This window comes from Mobula hypostoma, chromosome X1 (assembly GCF_963921235.1).
Source record: "Mobula hypostoma chromosome X1, sMobHyp1.1, whole genome shotgun sequence".
NCBI lineage: Eukaryota > Metazoa > Chordata > Chondrichthyes > Myliobatiformes > Myliobatidae > Mobula > Mobula hypostoma.
The window spans coordinates 13,918,728-13,943,981 of record NC_086128.1 but is presented as its reverse complement, the minus strand read 5'-3'; the positions used below and the strand labels follow the sequence as shown (position 1 = coordinate 13,943,981).

The 25,254-nt window shown below is 40.3% G+C and overlaps 1 protein-coding gene across 5 annotated transcripts in view; it reads right to left on the bottom strand.

Annotated features, from left to right (window-relative positions):
* Positions 1–3,094: 3,094 nt before the first annotated feature.
* LOC134340248 (spermatogenesis-associated serine-rich protein 2-like) overlaps positions 3,095–25,254 on the bottom strand; it is a 126,172-nt gene continuing 104,012 nt past the window's right edge. For all 5 annotated transcript variants that reach the window (XM_063037254.1, XM_063037256.1, XM_063037257.1 and 2 more), the window contains 4 exons: positions 23,530–23,639; positions 15,324–15,426; positions 8,651–8,871; positions 3,095–5,386 (listed from right to left, as the gene is read on the bottom strand). In XM_063037254.1, coding sequence (XP_062893324.1) covers positions 5,075–5,386; positions 8,651–8,871; positions 15,324–15,426; positions 23,530–23,639 — 746 coding nt within the window. In that variant the 3' untranslated portion in view covers positions 3,095–5,074. The remainder of the gene's footprint in view (positions 5,387–8,650; positions 8,872–15,323; positions 15,427–23,529; positions 23,640–25,254) is intronic.

Genomic DNA, 25,254 nt, shown 5'->3' with positions numbered 1-25,254 from the left:
CTCTCTGGACATCCAAGGTTCTCTATCTTTCCATCCCCATCCTTCCTTCTAACAGGAGCATACCCCTCCTGTACTTGGTGCAATTGATCTTTAAACACCCTCCACGTTTGATATGGACTGCCAGAGAAAAGGTGTTCCCAATTAACTCTTCTTAACAATTTAAAACTCTCCCACAAAAACCACACCTATCATCATCTATAGCTAACCTGAAGGTTAAGGAGTTGTGGTTACTGTTCCGTAACTGTTCACTCACCGCAAGGCTGGTCACCTGGCCAGGCTCATTACCCAGGACCAGGTCCAGTATGGCCCCTCCTCTCATTGGACCATCCACATATTGATTTAAGAAACTTCCTGGATACACTTGACAATTTTTGCCCCATCTAAACCCCTTGCACTAAGAAGGTCCCAGTTTGTATTAGGGAAGTTGAAATCTCCCATGACAACAACCCTATTATTTTTACACATTTCCTTAATCTGATTACATATCCATTCCTCAATGTCCAGCTGGCTATATCGATTTTGCCTTTCAGTACTTTCCATCACATCTACCTGTCCAATCATTCCCTTACTGGCCTGCGGCTCCATTTCCCAGTTCCTTGAAAATCTAGTTTAAACTCTCCCACATAGCATCAGCAACTCCTAGCCACAATATTGGTTCCCCACCAGTTCAGGTGCAACCTGTTCCTCTTGTACAGATCACCCTTCCCCAGAAAAAATTCCAATGATTCATGAATTTGAAACATTACCCCCTGCACCATCTCCACAGTCACTCATTCATCCGTGTCATCACCACATTCCTACCTGCATGACCCTGTGGCACAGGGAGTAATCCAGAGATTACAACCTTGGAGGTCCGTCTCTTCAGCCTCTTTTCTAACTCTATATACTCACTGCATAGGATCTCTTCCCCTTTTCTGCCAATGTCATCAGTGCCAATATGCACCACGACTTCTGGCTGTTCCCCTTCTCCCTTGTGAATATCCTGCAGCTGCTCTGATACATCATGTACTGCAGCACCCAGGAGGCAACACCCCATCCTGGTGTCTCTCCTGTGGCCACAGAATCTTTCTGTCCCTGTAACTATCGAGTCCCCTATAACCACCACATTTACCTGACTTTACTGTCAATCCTCCATTCCCTCCAGCACTTGCAGAATTTCTTGTGTAAATAACAGATGAAACCCAAGTTTTTCCAGCAATTGGTGCTGTGAGGTGAATACCACCCTTAAGTGGCTCTTACCAGCTTCTGAAACCTAAAATATGCATTGCAATTCAGTCTTGATAATGTAGCTCAAACTCTGGAAGCAAAGTAACCACCTTTTCCCTACTCCCCATTAAAACAAATGCAAAGAGTGGGAATTTAAAAAGAAAGTGATCACGGTCATAATATTCTCCTCTAATAGTCACTGCAAGGTCCTGACATCCTTTCTGAATGATAACACTCAGAAATAGCCAGCCAGTGTCTAACCAGTGATTTATACAAGTTCACTAAAACTTGCTTGCTTTCGTATTCTATGCTTCCCTGTATAAAGTCAAGAAACAATTATTTTTTAAAAAAAATAGCATTATATACCACTTTCAAATACAATCCTGCAAGATCTCAATTTCTGCTCTCAAAGTTGAATCAATTAGTTTATAATGAGCCAGATCAAGGTAGTTTTGGTCAGCTGCTCTGAGGTAGGTCTGTGAATCTCAGGTAGATTTCCTAGCCAGATCTGGGAAAGAAAACATCAACTTAGTCAGAGATGTATAACATGGAAACAGACCCTTTGGCCCAACTCATCCATGCTAACTGTGTTTTTAAATGTTGCTAATATGCTTGACTCAACCACCATTTCTGGCAGCTCATTCCAAATACCCTTTGTGTGAGGCTGCCCTGATGTCCCTTTTAAATCCCTCCCCTCTAATGCCCTCTGGTTTTTAGCACCCCTCACTCCCAGGGGGGAAAAAACCTACGTGGTTTCTCCCAACGGCACCATGGTAGCGTACCAGTTAGTGCGATGTTATTGCAGCTTGGGGCAATGGAGTTTGGAGATCAGTCCTGGCATCCTCTGTAAATGCATGGGTTTTCTCTGGGTGCTCTGGTTTCCTCCCACAGTCCAAAGACATACCAGGTAGGTTAATTGGTCATTGTAAATTGTCCCATGATTGGTTAGGGTTAAATCAGGAATGTGGAGATGGGGGGTGGGGGGGAAAGAGGGAGAGCTGGTTCCTGTACAGTGCAGTTCAAAGGGCTGAAGGAGCCTATTCTGCACTGTATCTCTAAATAAAATATAATCATGATCCTAAATACCACTATCAGATCACCCCTCAACCCCCTAGGTTCCAGGAGAAAAAAGTCCTAATCTATGCAACCTCTCCTTGTAACTTAGGCTCCCAAGTCCAGGCAACATCCTGGTAAATCTTTAAGATTCTTTCTAGTGTAATTAACATCTTTCTTGTTACAGGGTGGCTAAAACTATACACAATACTTCAAGTGCATCTTCACTGCCTGAAGCCACCTTGCTAAACACCTTCACCACCCCAAGTTGCCACTTTCAGCTAACTGTACATGCACTCCTAGGTCCCTGTTCCATTACATTCCCCAGGGCCCCATCTTTCATTGATCTGAATGAGGATTCTTAGTGCTGTATAACAGGATAGGGCAAGGCAATCCAGTTTAAAAAAAATTATTTGTGGTTTTAATATTCCATTCATTCTAAATAAAAATGAAAACATTAAGTTCAAATATCCCTGAATACAATTTCTGATAAAAACTTTAACAGGAGGAGAGGCCCTGCCTCAGCCATGTCCCTGTCAAAGGCAGTCAAGTGTTCTGGGCATGACCCAAGGCCTTGCAACATCTTCCAGCTTATGGGAGCAGTTGCGGTCACTTTGGTCCTCCACATCTAGCAAGGGGGAAAGCTGTATGTAAAATACAAGATTAAGTTATCCCATTGATTCTTCTATAGCACACCCTTCCATTAAATGTCATCTGACATCATATTTAAAGATAACAGTGAAACACTGTGTTGAGTCATGTTTGTTCCCAACCCACCCCAAAGATTGTATAAAACTAATGAAAAGGACGAAAAGAGCACAGTTGCACAACAAGATTAGTTTAGAATACAGCTTCTTTATTCATTAATTAAATTTTAAATACATGACACATGTCAAGAAGAGACTGGCACTAAGAGGGAGCAGCAATTCCACTGCCTGAAATGCAACCTTTATGTACTAACATTCCATAAATTGGAGGATTCGGATTCAAACATGTAAATTGGAATCAAGTTTAAGAAAAATAATTTCCAGAGCTGCAACTGCACTCTCAATTATTGGTCTGGTCCCAGGTAAACAGCATTACATTGCTGAAATACTAGAAACAAAATGCTCCCAATGAATCTGTGGCATGATCCCTTGCTTTAACACCAATGTAGAGGTTAATCATAATAATTACACTTAAACTAGCTAATTCACACTTTAGAACGACTTCTATTCATTTGATACAAATTTAATTTGAAAAACTTAGGCTCTTGTTTTTCTTGCCATTATTCGGAAATCAACATTACTTGTCTGAAGAAATGAATTGACACCAACTCAATTTGAAAGATACATTTTAACATAGCTCTCAATTTAAAAAATATGAATTAATTCCTGTGCTTCACATTTCAACCTCAATTAGTCTGCATTACAGGCATAGAACGGGGACAGTCTTAATCACCCCTCATGACTAATATAAAGCTAATCAAAGCAATCAGGCTACATTTCTTTTGTTATATCACCTGTTTCTGAGAAATAAAAGGAGGATTTTTAAAAAAAAAAACAAGCAAAATAAAATCTTCTGGATAGGTCAGTACTCCAAGGACATCCATTCGTGAGGTTGCCTGTTTTATGCTTTTTAATTTACTGGTGGTAATGGAGTTTGGAATTTGAGATGATGTTGCTCATGATCAGATTTCCCTCACACTTGGGTCTTAGTGGTTCAAGGGCATCTCAGACCTGCAGCAGTTTATTCTTCAAGGGTGCATGATAAATGTTTAGCAGCATCACACACACTCCTGCTACCCTGACATACAAATTACATTTTGGGAGGAAATTCTGGATCACTTCAGATGTATAGTGCCAAAAGTGGACTTAAACTTGTCAGAGGCAGATGCATTTCTATTCTGGAAGAACTACAGAAACACTATGCAACAGAACAGTGGCCAATACAAGTTAATAACAACAGATACAACAAACTTTCTATCAATTCTTCTGTTCACACAAGTTTCAACTACAGTGGTAAGTAGTTTTGCCTTTACATCCACACTAAATTTGTGGGACAGAAATTTAACATTATGGCAGGAACTGCTCCTGAAAGGTAACATAGTGCGTCTGTCATATGCCATCCTCTGCTACCTAGCAGCAAGGCCCTGGCTCAGAATTCAGCCTTTCAACTACAACGTAAGTGTAAAGGGAATTCACTTTGCATCTATGTCTATAGTGACAGAGTGAATACTAATGTGAATAGGAAGGGATGCTGATCTGGCATCCTCTGGCATGTTGTCTTCAGCACACAAAATACACAGTTCAGAATGTTCACTAAAACAGTTTTATCCAAATACATCACCATTATCTGAAATAAGACAAAACAATCATATGCCCTGCTTCAATCAGTGATTTCTATAGACCTATGGCAGCAAAGTTTGAAGGTCTTTGGTCCTTTGTTTTGTAATTGTGGCCTGGAAAATTAAGCGGCTGTGACAAATACTCAAGGTCCAAGGCACTTTCATTCTGAACAGTTTGAGGTACAGTGATTTATTGGGGATGAGAAAGCATGAGCATGTGAAGTAAAGCGAACCAATCTGGCAATGACAGATCAAGCAACAATGTCTTAAAGAACATATCTAAGGTACAGCTAAGTGCTGCTCCCTCTTCCAGAGGAGATTAACAACTTCAAGACATTATCAATTCAAAAACTTGGTGAACATTTGGAAAATTTAATCTAGAGAGAAATAGATCAAGATAAATTCAAAAGGTGGCAAACACAAGGTAAATGTAAACTCATTTTTGGGGGTTAATCTGGATGGTGATTTGTTAGTAGATATCAGAATTCTTCATGAGTTCGCAGGAGCTTCATTTCCACTTGACCTTGGCCTACGTTGAGGGAGGGCATTGGCAGGAGCAGGAGGTAAAGAGGGCTGCCTGGAGGCAGAAGCCATAGCTGTGCCATTTGGAGCAGTAGAATCCGCTTGGGTCTTCTCAGTATTAAAGCTCTGACGTGTGGGATGACGATTGTAGTGAGTCTTGGAGTAATTCCTGGGTCCATTGCGGTACTGTTTCTTATTATCATTTCTTCCATTGTGGCTTTGGCCACTTACTCCATTCTCTCTAGATCGGTAACCTGATCTCCTGTTTCCATGAGGCACCTATAAGGGCAAAACACTTCAATTAATCGATACACTTCGTATTTTAATCCCTCCTAATATCTCCTGGTGCCTCTTTGTATGTTTACTGTTAGTCAATTTAACTCATATGTCCATGGATATTATTGTCTACCCAAATGTGGAATGCATTTCCAGCAAGTCATCTGCAATCTCAAGAACACCAACAAATGTTTGCATTGGGAAGGGAAACAATGGCAGATAACAGAATGTTTCATATTCAGTGCAGTAAATACAAAGATTATAGCATTGCCCCACTCTGTTTTGGGTTCCATGTATACCAGCTAAAGTACAATACTGCTCAGGTGGATATTCCTCATCTACCTTCCTAAGTATAACTGTAAGATATACTTCTAAATGTGGAATAAAGTCCACTACCCTGTGCCCTACAACTAACTGCTATGCCCTAACCACAAAAATAACTTACATTTATGACCTTTAACATGTACAAAGGCTTAAGTGCTTCAAAGATGTAATCAGAAATTAATGTATGCTTAAAAGAAAGTTCTCGAGTCTCAATCCAACAGACGTGCGGAAAACTGAGCTGTTATAGAGTCCATAGCCTCAGCCTCATTAATGTTGTCAGTCTAATATATCTGAGCATTATCCCAGCTGGTTATCTTAAATAATCCAGGTTTGTTTGGATGAATTTGTGAACAAATGAACAATCGAATTCCTGAACTGAAACAGTTTTGTAGATCACGAAGTTTTAAACAGAGTTCTTCACATTTCAGCTGATTTTTTTTTTTAAAAACACAGATAACTCACTGGAATAAAATGTGTGGTGCATTTTCCAGTTTAATTCCAACATTTGGCAAGTTAGACAGAGTTTACACACTAGAGCTGCAGAGGGAAGCAACCAGAGTGCCAGGGCTGATAGTGGACTGGTTGTGGGGAAAGATGTTATTAAGCCTACATACAAAGACTAATGTTTGAGCTGTGTCTATTTCAATACAAGGAGTATTACAGGAAAAATGAATGAGCTCAGTGCACAGATCAGTATGTGGAATTATGACATTGTAGCCATTAGTGAGAATTGGTTGCAGGAGGGGCAGGACTAGCAGCTCAGTGATCCAGGGTTCTGTTGTTTTCGATATGATAGGGTGGGAGGGATTAAAGGGGGAGGGATGGCGTTACTAGTCAGAGAAAATGTCACGGCAGTGCTCCATCAGGATAGACTGGAGAACTCGACTAGTGAGGCTTTATGGGTGGAACTGGGTAATGAGAAAAGTATGAACACGTTAATGGGGTTATATTATCGACCACCTTAGTCTGCAGGATTTAGGGGAACAAGTTTGTAGAGAGATTGCAGACTGTTGCAAGAAACACAAGGTTGTTATAGTAGGTGATTTTAACTTTCCACATTTGACTGGGACTCCCATACTGTAAAAAGACTAGATGGGATAGAGTTTGTAAATTATGTTCAGGAAGGTTTCCTTAATCAATATGTAGAAGTCCCAACTTCAGAATGTGCAATACTAGATCTCCTATTGGGGAATGAATCAGGCAGGTGACAGAAGTTTGTGTAGGAAACACTTTGCATCCAGTGATCATAATGCCATTAGTTTCAAGGTAATTATGGAAAAGGATAGGTCTGGTCCTCGAGTTGAGATTATAAATTGGAGAAAGGCCAATTTTGATGGTATCAGAAAGGATCTGGCAAGTGTGGATTGGGACAGGCTGTTTTCTGGCAAAGGTGTGCTTGGTAAGTGGGAGGGATTCAAAAGTAAAATTTTCCAGAGTACAAAGTTTATACGCTCCTGTCAGAGTAAAAGACATATAGACAAGATTTAGAGAACCTTCGTTTTCAAGAGATATTGAGGCCATGGTTAAGGAGGCCTGTGACTAGTGGTGTGCCGCAGGGATCGGTGCAGGGTCCTTTGGTGTTTGTCATCTATATCAATCATCTGGATGATAATATGGTAAACTGGATCGGCAAATTTGTGGATGACACCAAGACTGGGGTGTAGTGGACAGTGAGGAAGCCTATCATGGCTTGCAGAAGGATTTCGATCAGCTGGAAAAATGGGCTGAAAAATGGCAGATGGAATTTAATGCAGACAAGTGTGAGATGTTGCACTTTGGGAGGACAAACTAGGGTAGGCCTTACACAGTGAATGGTAGGGCACTGAGGAGTGTGGTGGAATAAAGGGATCCGGCAATACAGGTTCATAATTTATTGAAAGTGGTGTCACAGGTTGATATGGTCGTAAAGAAAGCTTTTGGCATATTGGCCTTCATAAATCAAAGTACGAGTACAGGAGTTGAGATGTTACGTTAAAGTTGTACAAGACCTTGATGAAGTCAAATTTCACCTACCTACAGGGAGGATATCAATAAGGTTGAATGAGTACAGAGAAAATATACCAGGATGTTGCTGGGACTTGAGGACCTGAGTTAATAGGGAAAGGTTGAATAGGGAGGACTTTAATCCCTGGAGTGTAGGAGAATAAGGGGAGATTTGATGGAAATATACAAAATTATGAGGAGTATAGATAGGGTAAATGCAAGCAGGCTTTTTCCAGTGAGGTTGGGTGAGACTAGAACTAGAGGTCACGGATTATGGGTGAAGGGTGAAATGTTTAAGGGGAACTTCTTTGCTCAGAGGGTGGTGAGAGTGAGGAACAAGCTGCCAGCAGAAATGGTGGATGCGGGTTTGACTTCAACATTGGGAGGGGTATGATGGCTATGGTCCAGGTACAGGTTGATTGGAGTAGGCAGCACAGACTAGATGGGCCTGTTTTTGTGCTGTAGTATTCTACAGGCAACTGAAAATGAACAATTATATATTACATTGTAGCAATATGAAAACATTTTTTGAAATCATGAAAGTGGTGGTAAATTAATATTTTAGTCTATTCATTTCACTTTTTGATAAAGCATTTGAACGAATATTGTTCACAGAGGAATTCAATATCTCTCTAAAGTTTTAAGAGACCTTTTCATTATCCTATAGCCAACCAAGACTGACAGATTAGGTACTTCCCTTGAGTTCTCTAAATTCACCCGTAGACCCACGATAGTGGTTTTAAATTTGCGCTGCCGTTTTGGAAATTAAGTTCACTTCAGCTCGATGTCCTTTTGCACTACTTGAAATTGCTGAACTGAGAACTAACAACCCCATCACCATGTTCTTGAGTGATTCATAACAATGCACCAACTCAAAACAATGCAATTACAATTATATATGGCTCTATGTGAGATGGGCATGGAGAAATCAAAGACTGGCAGAACACCAGCAGTATGTACCGATCGATTTGATGGGAAAATCTGGTTTCCATAGTTTGTTGCGGCAGTGGAACCATCCCCCGCACCATTTCCTGAAGACTGGTTGTTCTTTGCCGTTTTAGTAAAAGTAGGGTCTGCTGAACAGTCAGTTGTAGCTGATGTATCACTCCGATTTGTTAAAGACACAGATGACACAGAGCCACATCTTGATCTGGCAGAGTAATTATTCTTGGGATGAGATACTGTAACAAAACAGAACACACATTAGAAAAACTAATCTTTAGTTTAAAAAAGCCTTGAGCTGAAATATGGTTGGAATCCAAACAATTGGTTCACATTTACCAGCCTTAACTGCCCAAATATTACCTCCTGCCCATTCACTTCCACCTTTTCTCTCCAATCTTTTGCCTCCTTCCCACCTACCCACAGCAAATATCCAAAATTTGAGATCCACCATTGGAAAACTCCGTACCTCCCAATCCCAGAGAGGGAGGATATTGAATGGTGTGGAGGAATCAAGAGACCTTAGAGTGTTTGTGCCCAGATCCTTAAGAGTAGAACAAGTTGATAAGGTGTTTAAAAAGACATGCAGAACGCTTTCATTCATCAGCCGAGGCACAGAATAAATGAGTAGGATGGTTATACTATAAACAGCCCAAGTTAGATAACAGCTTCAGTGCAGTTCATTGTTCTGGTCTCCATGCTACAGGAAAAACATGATTGCATCGGAGAGGGTGCAAAGAAGATTACAAATGGGATTCCAAGACTGGGAAATTACAGGCATGAGGAAAGACTGTACAAACTGGTGTTTCCTTACAAACAGAGGAGGCTGAGGGGGACATTAATTGAAGTGTGCAAAATTCTGGGGAAGCAACCTATAGTAAATAGGAAGAACAGTTTCCCTTTGCGGCAGGGATCCAAAAAAAAAGCAGCAAAACAAGGGGGCAGAGACTTAAAGTAATTGGTGGAGGATTAGAGGGAAAACTGGTCGAGTTCTTGAACTTACTGCTTGAAAGGGTTGACAGAAACAGAAACCCTCACTACATTTAAACAGTCCTTCGATGCATACTTGAAAAGAAACCAGGTACACATACTGAAAATCAAATCTTTTCCTTCTGATAAAATGTGCCAGTGATAAACAAAGTTATTCAGAATGCTAGATATGCAGAATTCTATATATTACGATTCCTCTCCTTCTAAATCAGTAAAGAACCATTCTTCAGGAAATGTTTCCACTGCCAAAATTTCCACCTAACTAGTCCTCGAGTCACCAAATGCTCTCTACAAGCATTCTCTGCATATAATCTCATGAAAGATCAGTGACCTAGTGTTAATTGCTTGATTGTCCATGAATGATGCCTGATTTATTGGGAGTTCCAGCATTTGGCCTATTACGCTTCTAATTCTTATTGCCGATTTTCAGAATCTTCAGCATTTTTATTTATGAAAGTACCACTTTTATGATAAAACCCAATCTGAAAAATTTTTAAATAGAATATTACCCTGCAGTCGGATTTACAAATTTTAATTGGTCTTTTGCTGGCTTTTTGTATTTTTTGTACAGCTGTGAAATTATACCCATAGGCAAACAGCCAGTGAGTGATACATAGATGTTAACTAGTGGTCATGCTGAGATCAGTGTGTTGAGTTGCAGGTACTTACTGCTGACTGAAAACATAATAGTATAAAACCAAAGCATTTGACCGGATAACCCCTTCAGGCCAACCAAGGATGCTCTGCAAACTGCCCACTGTGCACACTCAACTGCACGATTAAGTGCCCTTGTGATTGGTTTATGATCAAGCAAAAATGTATGATTTAAAAATCTAGAGCCACAGAATAATGCAAAGCACTTGAAATGAACTGAACACTCGGGACGGTGCCCACAAACAATAATGCAATTAATGGCCAGTCAATGCTTTTATTGTTTTTTTTTCAGGTAGAAATATTGGCCAGAACATAGTTTACTCTTCAGATTGGATGACTGGATCTTTTCATTCAGATGAGCAGACAAAGGTGGCTCCTAACACTCACTGCTGCACTGAAGTGTCAGCATATATTACACATCCAAGTCCTTTTGACTCTACTTGGCTAGACAGCTATTGCTAAATTAAATGCAGTACAAATTTTCACTAGGAGGCATCTTAAGTTTACAGCAAAATACTGAAGTCACTGTTTCAGATCCTGTCCTGTTTTTGATCTGGTACTTCAATATTACCGTGAATTTACTTTGCATGATACAGGACCATAGTATTTTAAGACTTTTTTTGTCTCATACTACAGCTGTTTTGTGTAAAGTTACATTTACAGCATGGGAATATCAGTGTTTGCTTGCCAGTCTTGCCCTCAGACTAAATTTTTGAGGTATTTCCACACATTTGTTCAGTTTTGAACACTTGTCAGTGCTTGGAACACGCATCGTTTTAAGCATTCAGCATTTGTTTACTGCAGAATATTGCGCTTTTCTGCGCATGCAGAATTTGTGCGTCACTGTGCGATCGAGTAGCTTCCGCTGCTGGCTTGAGATAAAATTGCATGATGCCAAATAATTGCTTCCTATCTTTAGGCAGAGATGCACTGCAGATATTGTTCAACTAAATTATACTAAAGCATAATATAAAAGCATAGATACAGAATCAGGGAGCAAGAAAGGGAAGAAAGGCCAGACTCCATAACAGTTCCAGGAGTAAGCAATTCATTTCAGGAATTGCCAGCCTGAGGCTGCTGAATTAAGCAAGGCGAATCCTAGTAATTCTGAAGACTGGAGAGAAATCAATCACCAGGTTTGTTTGTTTTTTTTTTAAAAGTAAATGTAACACGCACAACAGATTCTTTGATAGATTCTTTGTGAGAGCAGGTTTCTCACTGAGTAAATTCTCACTCTGCAAACTATGGGAAGTGCAGTGATTTTGCCGCATGTGCACACTGGAGAGAGCTTTAAATCTTTCAAAACTCATGTCCCATGAAGCTGGCACTCTGAAAACTAAATCTTGGACTTCACGTGACATGATATCTGATATCCATGAAAAAAAATAGATGAACCATTAATTGAATATACCATTCTCACTCTCTTCAAGTATCTTGAACAGGGAATTGCCTCAAATTTGTGCCCATTCCATGTTTTAACCCCTCCAAACAGTATTCTACTGCTCCCACAAAAAATGCGCAGTCACAAATGACATCTTATGTAACTGTCACACCTTGTCTTCCTTAACTCATTGACAACCATGAGTTTAGATGCCCTCAACATTCTCCTCCACCATCATTATTTTATCCTGCTGGCTAGCACCACACTTGGCTGTTTTCAATATCTATACACTTATCCACAGTGGCTTCTCTTGCCCTGTGTCACCACAGGCAGTGTCCTTGACCTTCTATTTCTTGCCCACACCTTTGTCAACACCATCCCAAAATATCGTGCCAGAAGACAGACAACTCCATTTCACCACCTCAACCCTGACTTATTCACCATCTTCATATCGAGAGGCTGCTTATCTGAAGTCCAGGATAATCTTAAATGATCAAGGTGACTAGAAGTAGTGATCTTTGGCTTCAAAAACTCTTTTTGCCAACCATTCCAAACACCTCCCTGGCAACTGCCTGAGGCTTAACTAGACTATTTGCCACCTTAGAGCCACACTGACCCTGGATGAGCCAAAGATTATGTATCTCCACCATTAAGACCATCTATTTCAATTTCCATAACGTTGCCAGTCTTTGCCCATGAGGGATCATACCTGGAGAAAGTGAGCAATTTCAAGCTCCTGAGTGTCAACATCTCAAGGATTTATCCTGGGCCCAACATATCGACGCAGCTACAAAGGTGGCATAAAAGCTGCTATATTCCATTAGGAGTTTGAGGAGATTTAGTATGTCACCAAAGAGACTTGCAAATTTCTAAAGCTGTACCGTGGAGAGCATTCTAACTAACTGCATCACTGTCTGGCATGGGTGGGTACTGCACAGGATTGAAAGAAGCTACAGAGGTTATAAACTTAGTCAGCTCCATCATGGGCACTAGCTTCCGTAGTATCCAGGATATCTTCAAGGAGTGATGCCACAAAAAAGCACATCCATCAATAAAGACTCCTGTCACTGAAGACATGCCCGCTCCTCACTGTTACCATCAGGTAGGAGGTACAGAAGCCTGAAGGGACACTCAATGATTCAGGAACAGCTTCTTTCCCTCTGCCAACCGATTCCTAAATCGACATTGAACCCATGAACACTACTTCACTACTTTTAAATAAAAAAAATATATACACATACGGTAATTCAGTTTTTTCCTCTACGTATTGCAATGTACTTCTGCCACAAAAACAACACGTTTCACAACATGCCAGTGATATTAAACCTGATTCTGATGTCTCAGCTAATTTGTTGCTGAAATTCCACTATCTATAAATTTGAAGTCATCCCAAACTTTCCGGCCTACTTTGTCAATTAGTACCAAGTCTTGTTTACCAACTCTCTCATGCCTGTTAATCTGCATTGGCTCCCTGTTTTAACGATGCCTCAGGCTTAAAATTCTCATTTTCAAATCTGTCAATTGTCTCATTCAAATTCTTATTTCTGTAATTACCTCGAGTCTTAGAACTTGAGATATCTGCGCCCTTCCAATTCTTGCCTCTTGTTCATCTCCAGTTTTATTACCATGCCCCAGTTCCTGCTAAAGCCGTAAAATGCAATTTTCCCACAATCTCTTTCCCTCTCCAACCTCAAATGGCCAAGCTTTCTGCCAGTGTGCCTTGGTATCAATTTTAATTTAAAAAATTCACCAAGTTTTGTTTTATTGATCAATACAACCTGTTGCAGGGAACTCTTGCTAGCTTCCAGCTTCAATTTGGACACATTCATTTAGGGTAATGCAAAGCAAATAATGAAGGGCATCACTGTCAAGTACTACACAAAATGCTGGAGGAACTCAACAGGACCTACTGAGTTCCTTCAGCATTTTGTGTGTTGCTGCTTTGGATTTCCAGCATTTGCAGAATTTCTCATGTTACCGTCAGATCCCATACTGGCACTCAGTTTTTAATACATGTATTTTTTTTCCCTTGCCCTTAAACACTTGAAACAAGCAAGGAGTGCAACAAAAATTAACATTCACTTATTATCCCCGAATGTTTCATCTTTTGTCCTTCAGATTATTTTATCTTTACAAGCCATAACCCGCTAAAAGTCAAGGATGACAACCACACACTGCTACTTATTTGTTCCTTCTGATGGTCAAACATGATCAAATGTAACTTTTGAAATTACAATGAACTAGTTGTATATGGCTCCGTAGCTTTTCTGGAAGGAATTATTTGTGGCTGCAAAAACACTGAGTAGCTTCCAAGATTACCATATCAGAAATATAATTATCTATGCTATGCTTGAAGAAATGTTACTTTGTTTTTCCTTCTGAAGCTGTCAGCACCTTTCAGAAACATCCAAGGTCCAACAGCAAGTAATATTTCTCATCAATTTAGCTGTTCTGCAAGATCTATACATATTAGGCTCTCTTGCAGATTTTAACAAGGTCATGTCTCACTGCACTCTGCGAAGACTTACCAACAAAAGTACAGCATATAGCCTCTCACACACACAGCACACAAACTGAGGCTTGGTCAAAGAGATGGGTCATATGAAGCACCTTTGAAGATAGAAAGATGGAGGAACTCAGGGAAAATCAAGGACTTTGCAAGCTATAGGCTCTGATGCCACTTGTGATTAAAATTGTGGTGATGATAGAAACTATAGGAGGATAGGATAATATGAGAATTTTAAATTGCTTTTGGTGAAGCAAAGCCTTAGTGTTGTGCACAAAGCAATGCATTGCAATACTGAAGCTTCAAACGCAACAAAAGCATGGATGAGAGCTTCAGCAGTAGATAGGCTGAGACTTGGACACAATTCATTCACTAGCTTAGAGGATAAGCTAGTGATATGGAGTCTAAAGCTCATTATGGGTAAATATGACAAGAAGGTTTCAACCTGTATTGCTTAGCCTCAGGTATCAGGCATAGGGAGTTGGCCAGAGGAGACAGATTGTGACAGGGAAATTAAGAAAGTGACTTAATTATTCGCAATGAGTTAGAGGATACTGCTATTCTCTTAGTACTGAATGCTGGACAAGTTGTTTGATAGCTTGGGGCCAGTGAAGGGTAGAAGCACTGAGGGAGAGTTGACTGTTATCACCCTATGCATGGAAAATCAATGCAGTGGCATGCATGAAGTGAGGACCACAGCTTGGGAAATACCAGAGGTAAAGAAATGTGCATGGGAACTATGGCAATGCTGGCGATTCTCTGGGTACAGCAGGTAAGAATGTAACCAGCCAAATGCCCCACCCAAAGAAACCAGTCGAGAAGGAGAAGATGGCATGGTCAACCACAAAGATTGAAGACAATGAGAATCACAGTTATACAAGACCATTAGTATCCTCGATGAGCTCTAAAATTGGAGAACTTTGGCATCATAAACTGAAGAGTCAGCAATTCAACCTCAGTTAAAAAAAAAAGCCTACAAAGTTGGCCCAACTCAGAAACCACAGAAATCTGATGCTTGTAATCAGTTCTAGTCATTTATTCCAGCGGCTTCAGAATGAACTATACAGATTAGAAATGCTCGATGTCCCACCTGCAAGATAGATTTAAATATCAAATATTATTTAAATAACTAGATGTCATATGACCAAGCCTCAGCTTACCTTGTCCAAAGGCTTGGATACTTGCTTTCAGTTCTTCCACATCACAGGTGAACTGTGCACAGCGGCCCAGGTCTTCATCGTATTTTCGTTCACTAACGAAGTGCTAGAATAATACATTTAAAAACACTCTTGCAGACAAAGTCCAGGCATATGGCAGCTTAGCTTTTTAAAATTACATAATAATTCTGACTTGTGCTATTAGCAATTTGAATTAATAGACTAGTGTACATTTCTTGACAAATATTTAAAAAATGAGCCACCACTGTTTCATGCAGCTGTCAATTCCATTTCAGAATACTAAGTAAACAAAAAAGGTAAATCAAAGACAAATTCAGTGTTTATCACATCCTAGCCCTGTTTAATTAAGTGCCCACATTTATACCATATACAGTACAAACACCTTTTGTTTAATGCTTCTGAAAGGTGCAGACAGCAGGTAGTTGGTGACACCAAGAAAGTTTAAGGGTGGGACAGGGGCTGCAGGACTCCCCCATGACCATTCCCCTCACTAACAAGCATCTTGTTTTAGATACCATTGGGAGGTGGTGGGGCAGTGGTTCGGCAGGCCTGTGGTACAGTGACTGGCTCTGATGCACAGCAGGGAAGGTTGAGACAAAGAGCTGGAGACTTGCAATAGGAGACTTGATGGTCAGGGGACAGGAAACTATGTGGCAGTGACCAAGACTCCAGGATGGTGAGTTGCTTCCCAGGTGCTAGGAATAGGGATGTTTCTGAGCAGTTGCAGAACATTTTCAAGGGGGAGACTGAGCACCCAGGAAGTCATTGTACAAGGGTACCAACAACACGGGAAAAAAAAAGTGATGAGATCCTGCAGAGTGACTATTGGTAGTTAGGTAGAGGATAAAAGCAGGACCTCAAAGACAGTAATCTCTGGATTACTGCCAGTCCTACACAGTCGTGAGGGTAGGAAGAAGAGGAGGATAGAGCAGGAATAAGAAGATGGGACAGGAATAGGAGAATAGGGCAGATAAATGCGTGGCTGAGGAGCTGGTTTAAGAGTGAGGGATTCAGGCTTTTGGACCTTTGAGATCTCTTCTAGAGCAAAGATGACCTGTACAAAAGGCACCTGAATGGAAGATGGAGCAAAATTCCAGCGCAGAGATTTGCTATTACTGCTTGGGATGATTTATACTTGTCTGGCATGGGGGTGGGAGGAAACAGCACTGTGGCAGATGAGAAAGTAGAGTCAAATCTGAAAGTTAAAGTAGCCAGTATGCAGGATAAAGAGAGGAAGTCTGATAGGTTAAACTTGATTTACTTTAATGCAAGAAGGCTGACAAGTAAAGCAGGTGAACTCAGTATGGACAGGCAAATGGGACTGAGGTTCTACAGATATTACAGAAACATGAGGGATGAGCAGGACTGGCAGTTCACTGTCCCCGGGTACAGAAGGCTACAGACACAAGAGAGGTGGACGTAAAGAGGGAGAACTGCATTTATGATTAGGGAAAACATCATGATCTTAGAGAGAATATTCCTGGGGAATTATCTAGTGAGGCTATATGGGTAGAAATTGAAAATAAAAAGGGGATGATCATCGTGATGAAATTGTTCTACAAGCTCCCTCAATAGTCAGTGGGAATTGGAGGTGCAAATATGTAAGGAGATTGCAGATAGCTGTGGGAACAACAGGGTTATAAGAGTTGATGATTTTAAACTTCCCTTAATATTGACTGAGACTGCCATAGCGCTGAGGATTGGATGGGCAGAATTTGTTAGATATGTCCAGGAAAAGTTTTTACAAGCAATATGTAGAAGGCCCTACTAGAGAAGGGGCAACATAACCACCTCCTGGGGGATGAGTCTGGTAAGTGGCTGAAGCAATGGTGGGGGAGCACTTTGGGATCAGTGACCATAATTCTATTAGTCTTTAGATAATCATGGAAAAAGATAGGACTGGTCCTCAAGTTAAAATCTTTAATTGCGACAAGGCTAATTTTGATGGCATTAGACAGGAATTTGCAAAAGTTGATTGGGAGAGTGTTTACAGATAAAGGAACAGCTGGCAAATGGGATGCTTTTAAAAACAAGATACAGAGAGTTTAGGGCCAGCATGTCCCCATCAGTGTGAAGGCGAGGCTAGCAGGATTAGGGAAACTGAATGGTTCCTTATTGTTTAACCCAATTAGGGACGAGAGATTTGACCAGGGAAAGGAATGTTCAAAGTAATATATACCACCATATACAACTCAGATTCATTTTCTTGTGAACGTACACAATAAATCCAAAAAAGAAACAATACAATGAAAGACTGCACCCAACAGGACAGACAACCAATGTTCAAAAGACAACAAACTGTAAAATACAAAAGAGGAAAATAAACAAATAAACAATAAACATCAAGAACATGAGATGAAGAGTCCTTGAAAGTGAGTCCATAGGTTATGGGAACAGTTCAGTGATTGGGCGAGTGAACCCCTCTGGTTCAAGAGCCTAATGGTTGAGGGGTAATTACTGATCCCGAACCTGGTGGTGAGAGTCCTGAGGCTCCTGGACCTTCTTCCTGATGTCAGCAGTGAGAAGAGAGCATGGCCTGGGTCGTGGGGGCCCTGAGACATTGAGTGAAAGTTTTACTTGGTGTCATTGGTAGGATATGGCATGTGCTCAGGGAGTGGACTGGGAAGCACTTTCCTCAATATTGACTTTAGGGCTTGCCTCAATGCCACAAATATCTGGCCAGAGCAGGTGGTCAAAGGACTTCACTCAGCGTCTTTATCAGGTGTGGATGTCACAACTGAAGCAATGCAAATGCCTCCAGATCAGATTAAGATGGACAATGAAATAGTTAATAGTTAAGTCTGGGTTGACTCGATTGCCTTTGGGTTGGATTTTAATATGCCGAAGCAGACTTTACTTTCATAAGGTAACACATAAAAGATTAATAAGATTAAGAGGAGGGGAAGTCTGTTTATATTTAGTAGAAATGATTAGCTGGGCAAACTTGAAGACAAAGGAAAAGGGTATCGAGCATGTGAGTTGCATAAAGATTAGTTCTGTATCACTGTTGGTCACAATGATTTTTAAGACTCTGGAATAAAAATTAAAACTTATAAATTTGCAGGTATCAAATGGGGAAAGAGTCCACAATGAGATAAATGTCCATTATTTATTAAATTAAACAAAAACCTTAGAAATGGAAAAGAATTTAACTTCTGGTAACATGGCAACAAAATCAAAAAGGGTGATGATACAGGACTGAAGGAGTTATATTTGAATGGACGCAGAATAAGGTAGATGATCTTGCAGCACAGTTAGAGATTGATAGGTATGACGTCCTGGGCATCACTGACTGGCAGCTGAAAGAAGATAGTTGGGAGTTTAACATCCAAGGATACAAAATGTATCGAAAGGACAGGTGGTAGACAAAGAAGGTTGCGTGGCTCTGTTGGTTAAAAAAAAAATGAAATCAAATCCTTTGAAAGAGGTGACACAGGATCAGAAGATGTAAAATCCTTGTGGGTAGAGTTAAGGAACTGCAAAGGTTAAAAAGTTCCAGATGTGAGTTATATACAGGTCTCCGAACTGTAGCCAGGATGTGGTCTACAAATTACAACTGGAGATAGAAAAGACATGTAAAAGGGGCAATGTTACAATAGTCATGGGGAATTTCAATATGCAGGTGGCTGACAAGGGAAGTCAAAGCAAAAGAGAGCATATAATATAGCAAATATTAGTGGGAAGCTAGAGGATTGGGAAGCCTTTAAAAAACAACAGAAGGCAACTACAAAAGCCATAAGGAGAAAAAAAAATCTAGCCAATAATATAAAAGAGGATACCAGAAGTGCCCCCTGCCCCCAGATATACAAAGAGTGAAAGAGAGGAGACAGTAGATATCAGACCGCTGGAAAATGACACTGGAGAGGTAGTAATGGGGGACAAACTTAATGAGCACTTTGTGTCAGTCTTGTGGAAGACACCAGCCAGAAATTTGAGAACGCTGGGGGGGAGTTGTTGAAAGTGCTTGGGAAGCTGAAAGGTCTGAAGTCACCTGGACCAGATGGACTCCAGGGTTCCGAAAGAGTTAGCTGATGAGATTATGGCGGAATTAGCAATGATTTTTGAAGAATCAATAGATTCTGGCATGGTTCCAAATTGCAAATGTCAATCCACTTTTCAAGAAAAAGGGAGGCAGGAGGAAATTAGCCTAACCTCTGTGGTTAGGAAGATGTTGGAGTCAATTGTTAAGGATGAGGCCTCAGGGTACTTGGACACACGGTAAAATAAGCTGTAGTCAGCACGGTTTCCTTAAGGGAAAATCTTGCTTGACACATCTGTTGGAATTCATTGAAGAAATTCTAGGCAGGATAGACAAAGGAGTCGGTGGATACTGTTTACTTGGATTTTTGAAGGCCTCTGAGAAGGTACCGCATATGAGCCTGCTGAACAAAATATGAACCCATAATATTATAGGAAAGATACTTGCATGGATAGAGCATTGGCTGACTGGCAGGAGGCAAAAAGTGGGGATAAAGGCAGCCTTTTCTGATTGGCTGCTGGTGACTAGTGGCATTCTGCAGGGGTCAGTATTGGGACCGATTCTTTTCATGTTATATGTAAATGATTTGGATGACAGATGTGATAACTTTGTGGCCAAGTTTGTGCATGATACAAAGATGGAGGAGTACGAAGTCTGCATAAAGACTTAGATTCGGAGAACAGGCAAAGTGGCAGATGGAATACAGTAAGGTCATGCACTTTGGTAGAAGAAATAAAGGTACACATTATTTTCTAAACAGGATGCAAATTCAAAAATCAGAAGTGCAGAGGGACTTGAGTCCTCATGCAGGATTCCTAAAGGTTAGCTTGCAAGTTGAATAAGTGGTAAGGCAAATGCAATATTAGAATTCATTGAGAGAACTAGAATATAAAAGCAAGGATGTAGTGCTGAGGCTTGAAAAGGCACTGTTGAGAACCTCACTTGGGACTATTGAGAGCAGCTTTGGGCCCTTTATCCAAGAAAGAATGTGCTGACATTGGAGAGGGTCCAGAAGAGGTTCACGAGTATGATCCCAGGAATCAAAAGGTTAACCTATGAGTGTCTGGTGGCTCTGGGCCTGTACTTACTGGAGTTTTTTTGGGGGTTGGGGGGGAATCTCATTGAAATCTACTGAATATTGAAAGGCCTAAATCAAGTAGACATGGACAGGATGTTTCCTACAGAGGGGGAGTCTAGGACCAGAGGGCACAGCCTCAGAATAGAAGGATTTCCCTTCAGAACAGAGATGAGAAGGAATTTCTTTAGCCAGAGGGTGGTGAATCCGTGGAATTCATTGCCACAGATGGCTGTGGAAGCCAAGTCATTGGGTATATTTAAAGTGGAGGCTGATAGGCACTTAATAGTAAGGATGTCAAAGGTCATGGGGAAAAGGCAGGAGAATGGGGTTGACAGGGATAATAAATCAGGCATGGTGGAATGGTGGAGCAGACTCAATGAGCAGAATGGCCTAATTCCACTCTCATGCCTCATGGTCTTTTGGTCTAAATTATGACATTAATAGACGAGATTGGGCATATAGTTAGCAAATGTATTTTAGCAGTTAAGTTTGCAACAATACATATTGATAGGTGGAATATGGTTAAATATTACCTGAAAATGAGAATCTAAATGGGTAAAGGAACAAGTGATAATAGATGATAAATACACAAATCATTAAACGTAGCAAGGTTACTAAAACAATCAAACCACACAGAAGCACTTATTTCTCAAAAGATAGGATTGAAAAGTAGAGAGATAGTTAATTTTTTAAAAATTGAACATTGGTTAGATGACACTTGAAGTACTATGTACAATTCTGGTCACCAGCGGGTGGAAAATGGATTTGCAAAGATCATACCATCTAGGTGCAATTACATCCATCATTACAAGAATAAATTAGGTCTCTTTACTCACAAAAGAATGTGGTGAGGTGATCCAGTAAGTTTTAAAAATTAGTCTGTTTTGTTGCTACCAAGAACAAAGCCGAGAGTTTCAAAGAAATCAAATAGGTCATTTATTCAGAGAGTGAAAAGAATGCTACCACAGGAAGTAATTGAGGAACCAGGATACATTTAAGACACAAGCAGAGGATGGACAAGAGATGATTTTGCTGCAAACTCAGAAGCATGAGAGATGGATGTGGATGTGGACTGGTTAGACCAAATGGCCTATATCTATACTTTATCCCCTATTTTTAAGAAAATCTAATTTCCTCAGCATGGTCATCCTATACCTTAATGAGGACCATTTATTACAGTGAAAACTGCAGTTTTCGTTTACAACCTTGATACCTCGATGAAATTTGTTTTAACTTCTATTTAAAGTGTGCCTTACCAAGTCCTTCACACCATCCCAAAGTAGTCAACATACATTTTTAATGTGCAGTCATTTTTGCTGAGAAAAGCAAATGCAGCAGCGATTTTGCGCACAGCAAAGTTTCTCCAAACAGCAACGGAATGAGCGGTTAACTTACTCTTGGAGGAATTGATCCTGGAAGAAACTTTGGGCAGAATAGTGGCTACCTTCAAACAAGGTGTTATTTAACATTCATCTTAACAGGCAGATAAGTACTTTTTGAAGGATACTGCCTCAGCCAGCACAGCACTCCTAAATCCTGTATTGAAATGTCCATCTAGACCAGATTAATACACTCATGTCCTAGAAAGAGATTAGAACCCACAAACTTCAGTTGAAGATGAAAGTGCAAGCAGGGATAAGTCTATAGTTCAGATTGATTTTGATGTTCAAAAATGATGCCATTTAGACTAGGAGCTGCGTGCCTTTTATAAGACATTTTATAAGACAATTATTGGATGATAATTGCTTTCCAGTTGCATTTCTTCCATCAGGTAAGGACTCCAACATTACCACAAAGCACCAAGCACAGCAGCAGAAGAAGAAAAAACACAAAGCCACAGAGAATGCTTTTGTGCACTGTCTAAATTTTGGATGTTTTCAACTGTCTAGGAGCTTATTGCAAATAAGCTAGCACATGCTAAGCAAGTAGTGTTTAAGAGCAATCTCTTTAGAATATTATAATAAACCTATCGAATGTTGAAAGGCCTTGATAGAGTGGACGTGGAGAGGATGTTTCCTATGGTGAGAGCGTCCAAGACCAGAAGACACAGCCTCAGAATAGAGAGGGTATCCTTTCCGGATGGAGATGAGAAGGAATTTCTTTAGCCAGAGAGTGGTGAATCTGTGTAATTCTTTGCCACAGGCAACTGTAGAGGCCAAGTCTTTATGTGTATTTAAGGCAGAGATTCATAGATTCTTGATTGGTCAGGGCATGAAGAGATACAGGGAAAAGGCAGGAGATTGGGGCCGAGAAGAAAACTGGATGAGCCATGATGAAGTGGTGGAGCTGACTTGATGGGCCAAATGGTCCAATTCTGCTCCTATATCTTATGGTCTTATAATATAGTAAAGGAAGCTATATTTATGACTTTGATTGTGGGAAGCTATTTATAGAATTGTTTTTGTATGTGACAAATAATAGCCATGTTGTCTTGAGACAGTACCATAATCGATCCACCATCCCCATGGCTAACAGTAAACAAAATTTAGCAAGGTGCCTAATACTTGCTATTTAACTACAGAATATTGTGCAAGATTAGATGATGGAATGACAAGATTTGGATTCACAAGGACGATATGAAATCCAGCCAATAGTTAAAATATGAAAAACCAAAAGATCAGGTTAATTAATCCTCAATAAGGGCAAAATTGGTAAAATTACGTTTTACATACATGAAATTGATAAATATTCAATCAAACAGAACTTAAATTGGCCTGTGGCCCATCATGAAGATAGGGTAGAAATGACTCAAGTCACTGAGAAGCAGTAAGTGCTCAGAATAGAATACAAGAGTACAAGGAGTGCAAAGGAGGCTTGAGGATTGTCAGTTTTATTCAGCGCAACAGTTCCACATTTTTCAATGGGTTATTATGAGAATACAGGAAAACCAGAGAAAAACTAGGTCTAAACAGAAACTGCTTCACAGCTAAGTTCAAATAATAAAAGGGCAATTACTTGGCTAGTCCATATTCTGTATCCATGAAAGGTTGACTATATGGATTTCAAATTGGAGTGTAATGATTAAAGATAGTTATTGGCATAAAGGCAATAAAATAATATACAAAGCTTGAAAAATGTTGCGTATTTGTGAAGCTTTATCATGATGCTTGACTAAAATACAATAAGTTTACCTTAATATCGGCTCTGAGTTCCACAAGCTGCTCCTCTGACATGCGGACTGCATTGTCAGTCAGTCTCTTTAATGCTTCAGCTCTCTTCTGGCGGCTGTCCAGGATTTCAACTAAGGGGAAGCAAGAGCACATTATTTCGTGGAGGCTCCCACTAAAGGGAACTAATCCACCTACAGTACATCAGGACCAAGGCAGAGTTAGAAAATACCTGATTTAATAAACAAATTATTAACAAAGCAGGTCACATCTCAGTGGAAACTACATGCCTTTAAATGGCTTAAAACAAGGCTTTTGTAAACAGCAGTTCTAAATTTGGGTAGAGGTGCTTCACCATCTCAATAAATAGTATTTGATTTATTGTTCAAAAGTTATTCAACAGCAACTGAACTCATCACATCTATCACCTCAACTTGGCCTCACAAAAATCTTATAAGGTGCGCATTAGAACAGGGATGGCAGAGGAGTGCGCTCATTCTCCATCCTGGCTCCAAGAGAACCAAAGATAACTTCATAAAAAATATTAATTTACAGGTAGTGGATATTGATGTGAAGGTCGGTATTTATTGCCCACAAGCTAGAGGTTTCCAATCATTTTTATGTCATGGACCAACACCATTAAGGGGTCCGTGGACCCCAGTTTGGGAACTCCTGCAATAAGCTAACAGCTCTCAAGGTCACGATGGTCAATAACTTTCTCGAATCACCGCAGTTACAGGATTTTGATCGTGATGGTATTTCCATATCAGGATGGCGTGGACTTGCGAGAAGCGGAGGTGCTTGTGTACCCATTGCCCTTATGGAAGGATTGCAACTGGGAGAGGTGCTGCCAGAGTACCCAGGCTAGTAACTGCAGTGCACTTGCAGACAGTACATGCTACAACAGCGACGGAGTGAATGTATACGTAGACATTTGGACCAAGTTTTTAGAATTAATGTAAACAGATGATAGCGATGTGGTTCATCAACCATAGGCACTGTAGGGTGCTCTGACATGGTGGCAATAAATAAGATCCATTCAATAACCTCAAATGGATGCTGGTGTTTAAAAATCTGATTAGCAAATAGTAAGGTGAAACTGAAAGCCACTTAGGCAGGTGGAAAAGTTTCTTTCAACCTGGTCATCTACTTCAACTGTTTATAATGTTTACATCTTTACATCAGTCTCAGGAAGAAAATATGTTTTGCCACTTTGGAAGTAACACTACCATCTGCTTAAGCTGGTAGAAATCAATGCCAATAAAAATCTGATAATCAGGCATCCTTGGGTCCTTGTTGGTGCCAGATTAGCAGATTTTCTAGATTATGGCATTTTATTGCAATTAATACTCCAGCACACTTATAATACATTTTTAAAAAAGTGTTGCTGATATGCAAGTTATCAAAGGCAAAAAACATGGCTGCAGTCACCGAGCACCTGAGTGTAAGGGTGTTTGTTAGGTGCGTCAAAAATCAAACTTACAAAAATTAGCGAAAACAGTGAAAAGAAAACTGCCAATATTTACAAAATGTTTTCTACTAGAAAACACAATAATAGCTGTAAATAATTCAGAAGATGTGCAGCTTTGGTGGCTGATGGCTGGGTGGAGCTGTTCTCTGATCCTGGCAATTTTCTTGCAAACATTTTGTCACCAAGCGAGGAGACATCATCAATGCTCTGTTAATTGTGCTGCGTCCTCCAAATGCATGGCCTTTATATAACTTGCAATCAGCCGATTTCTGAAGTCA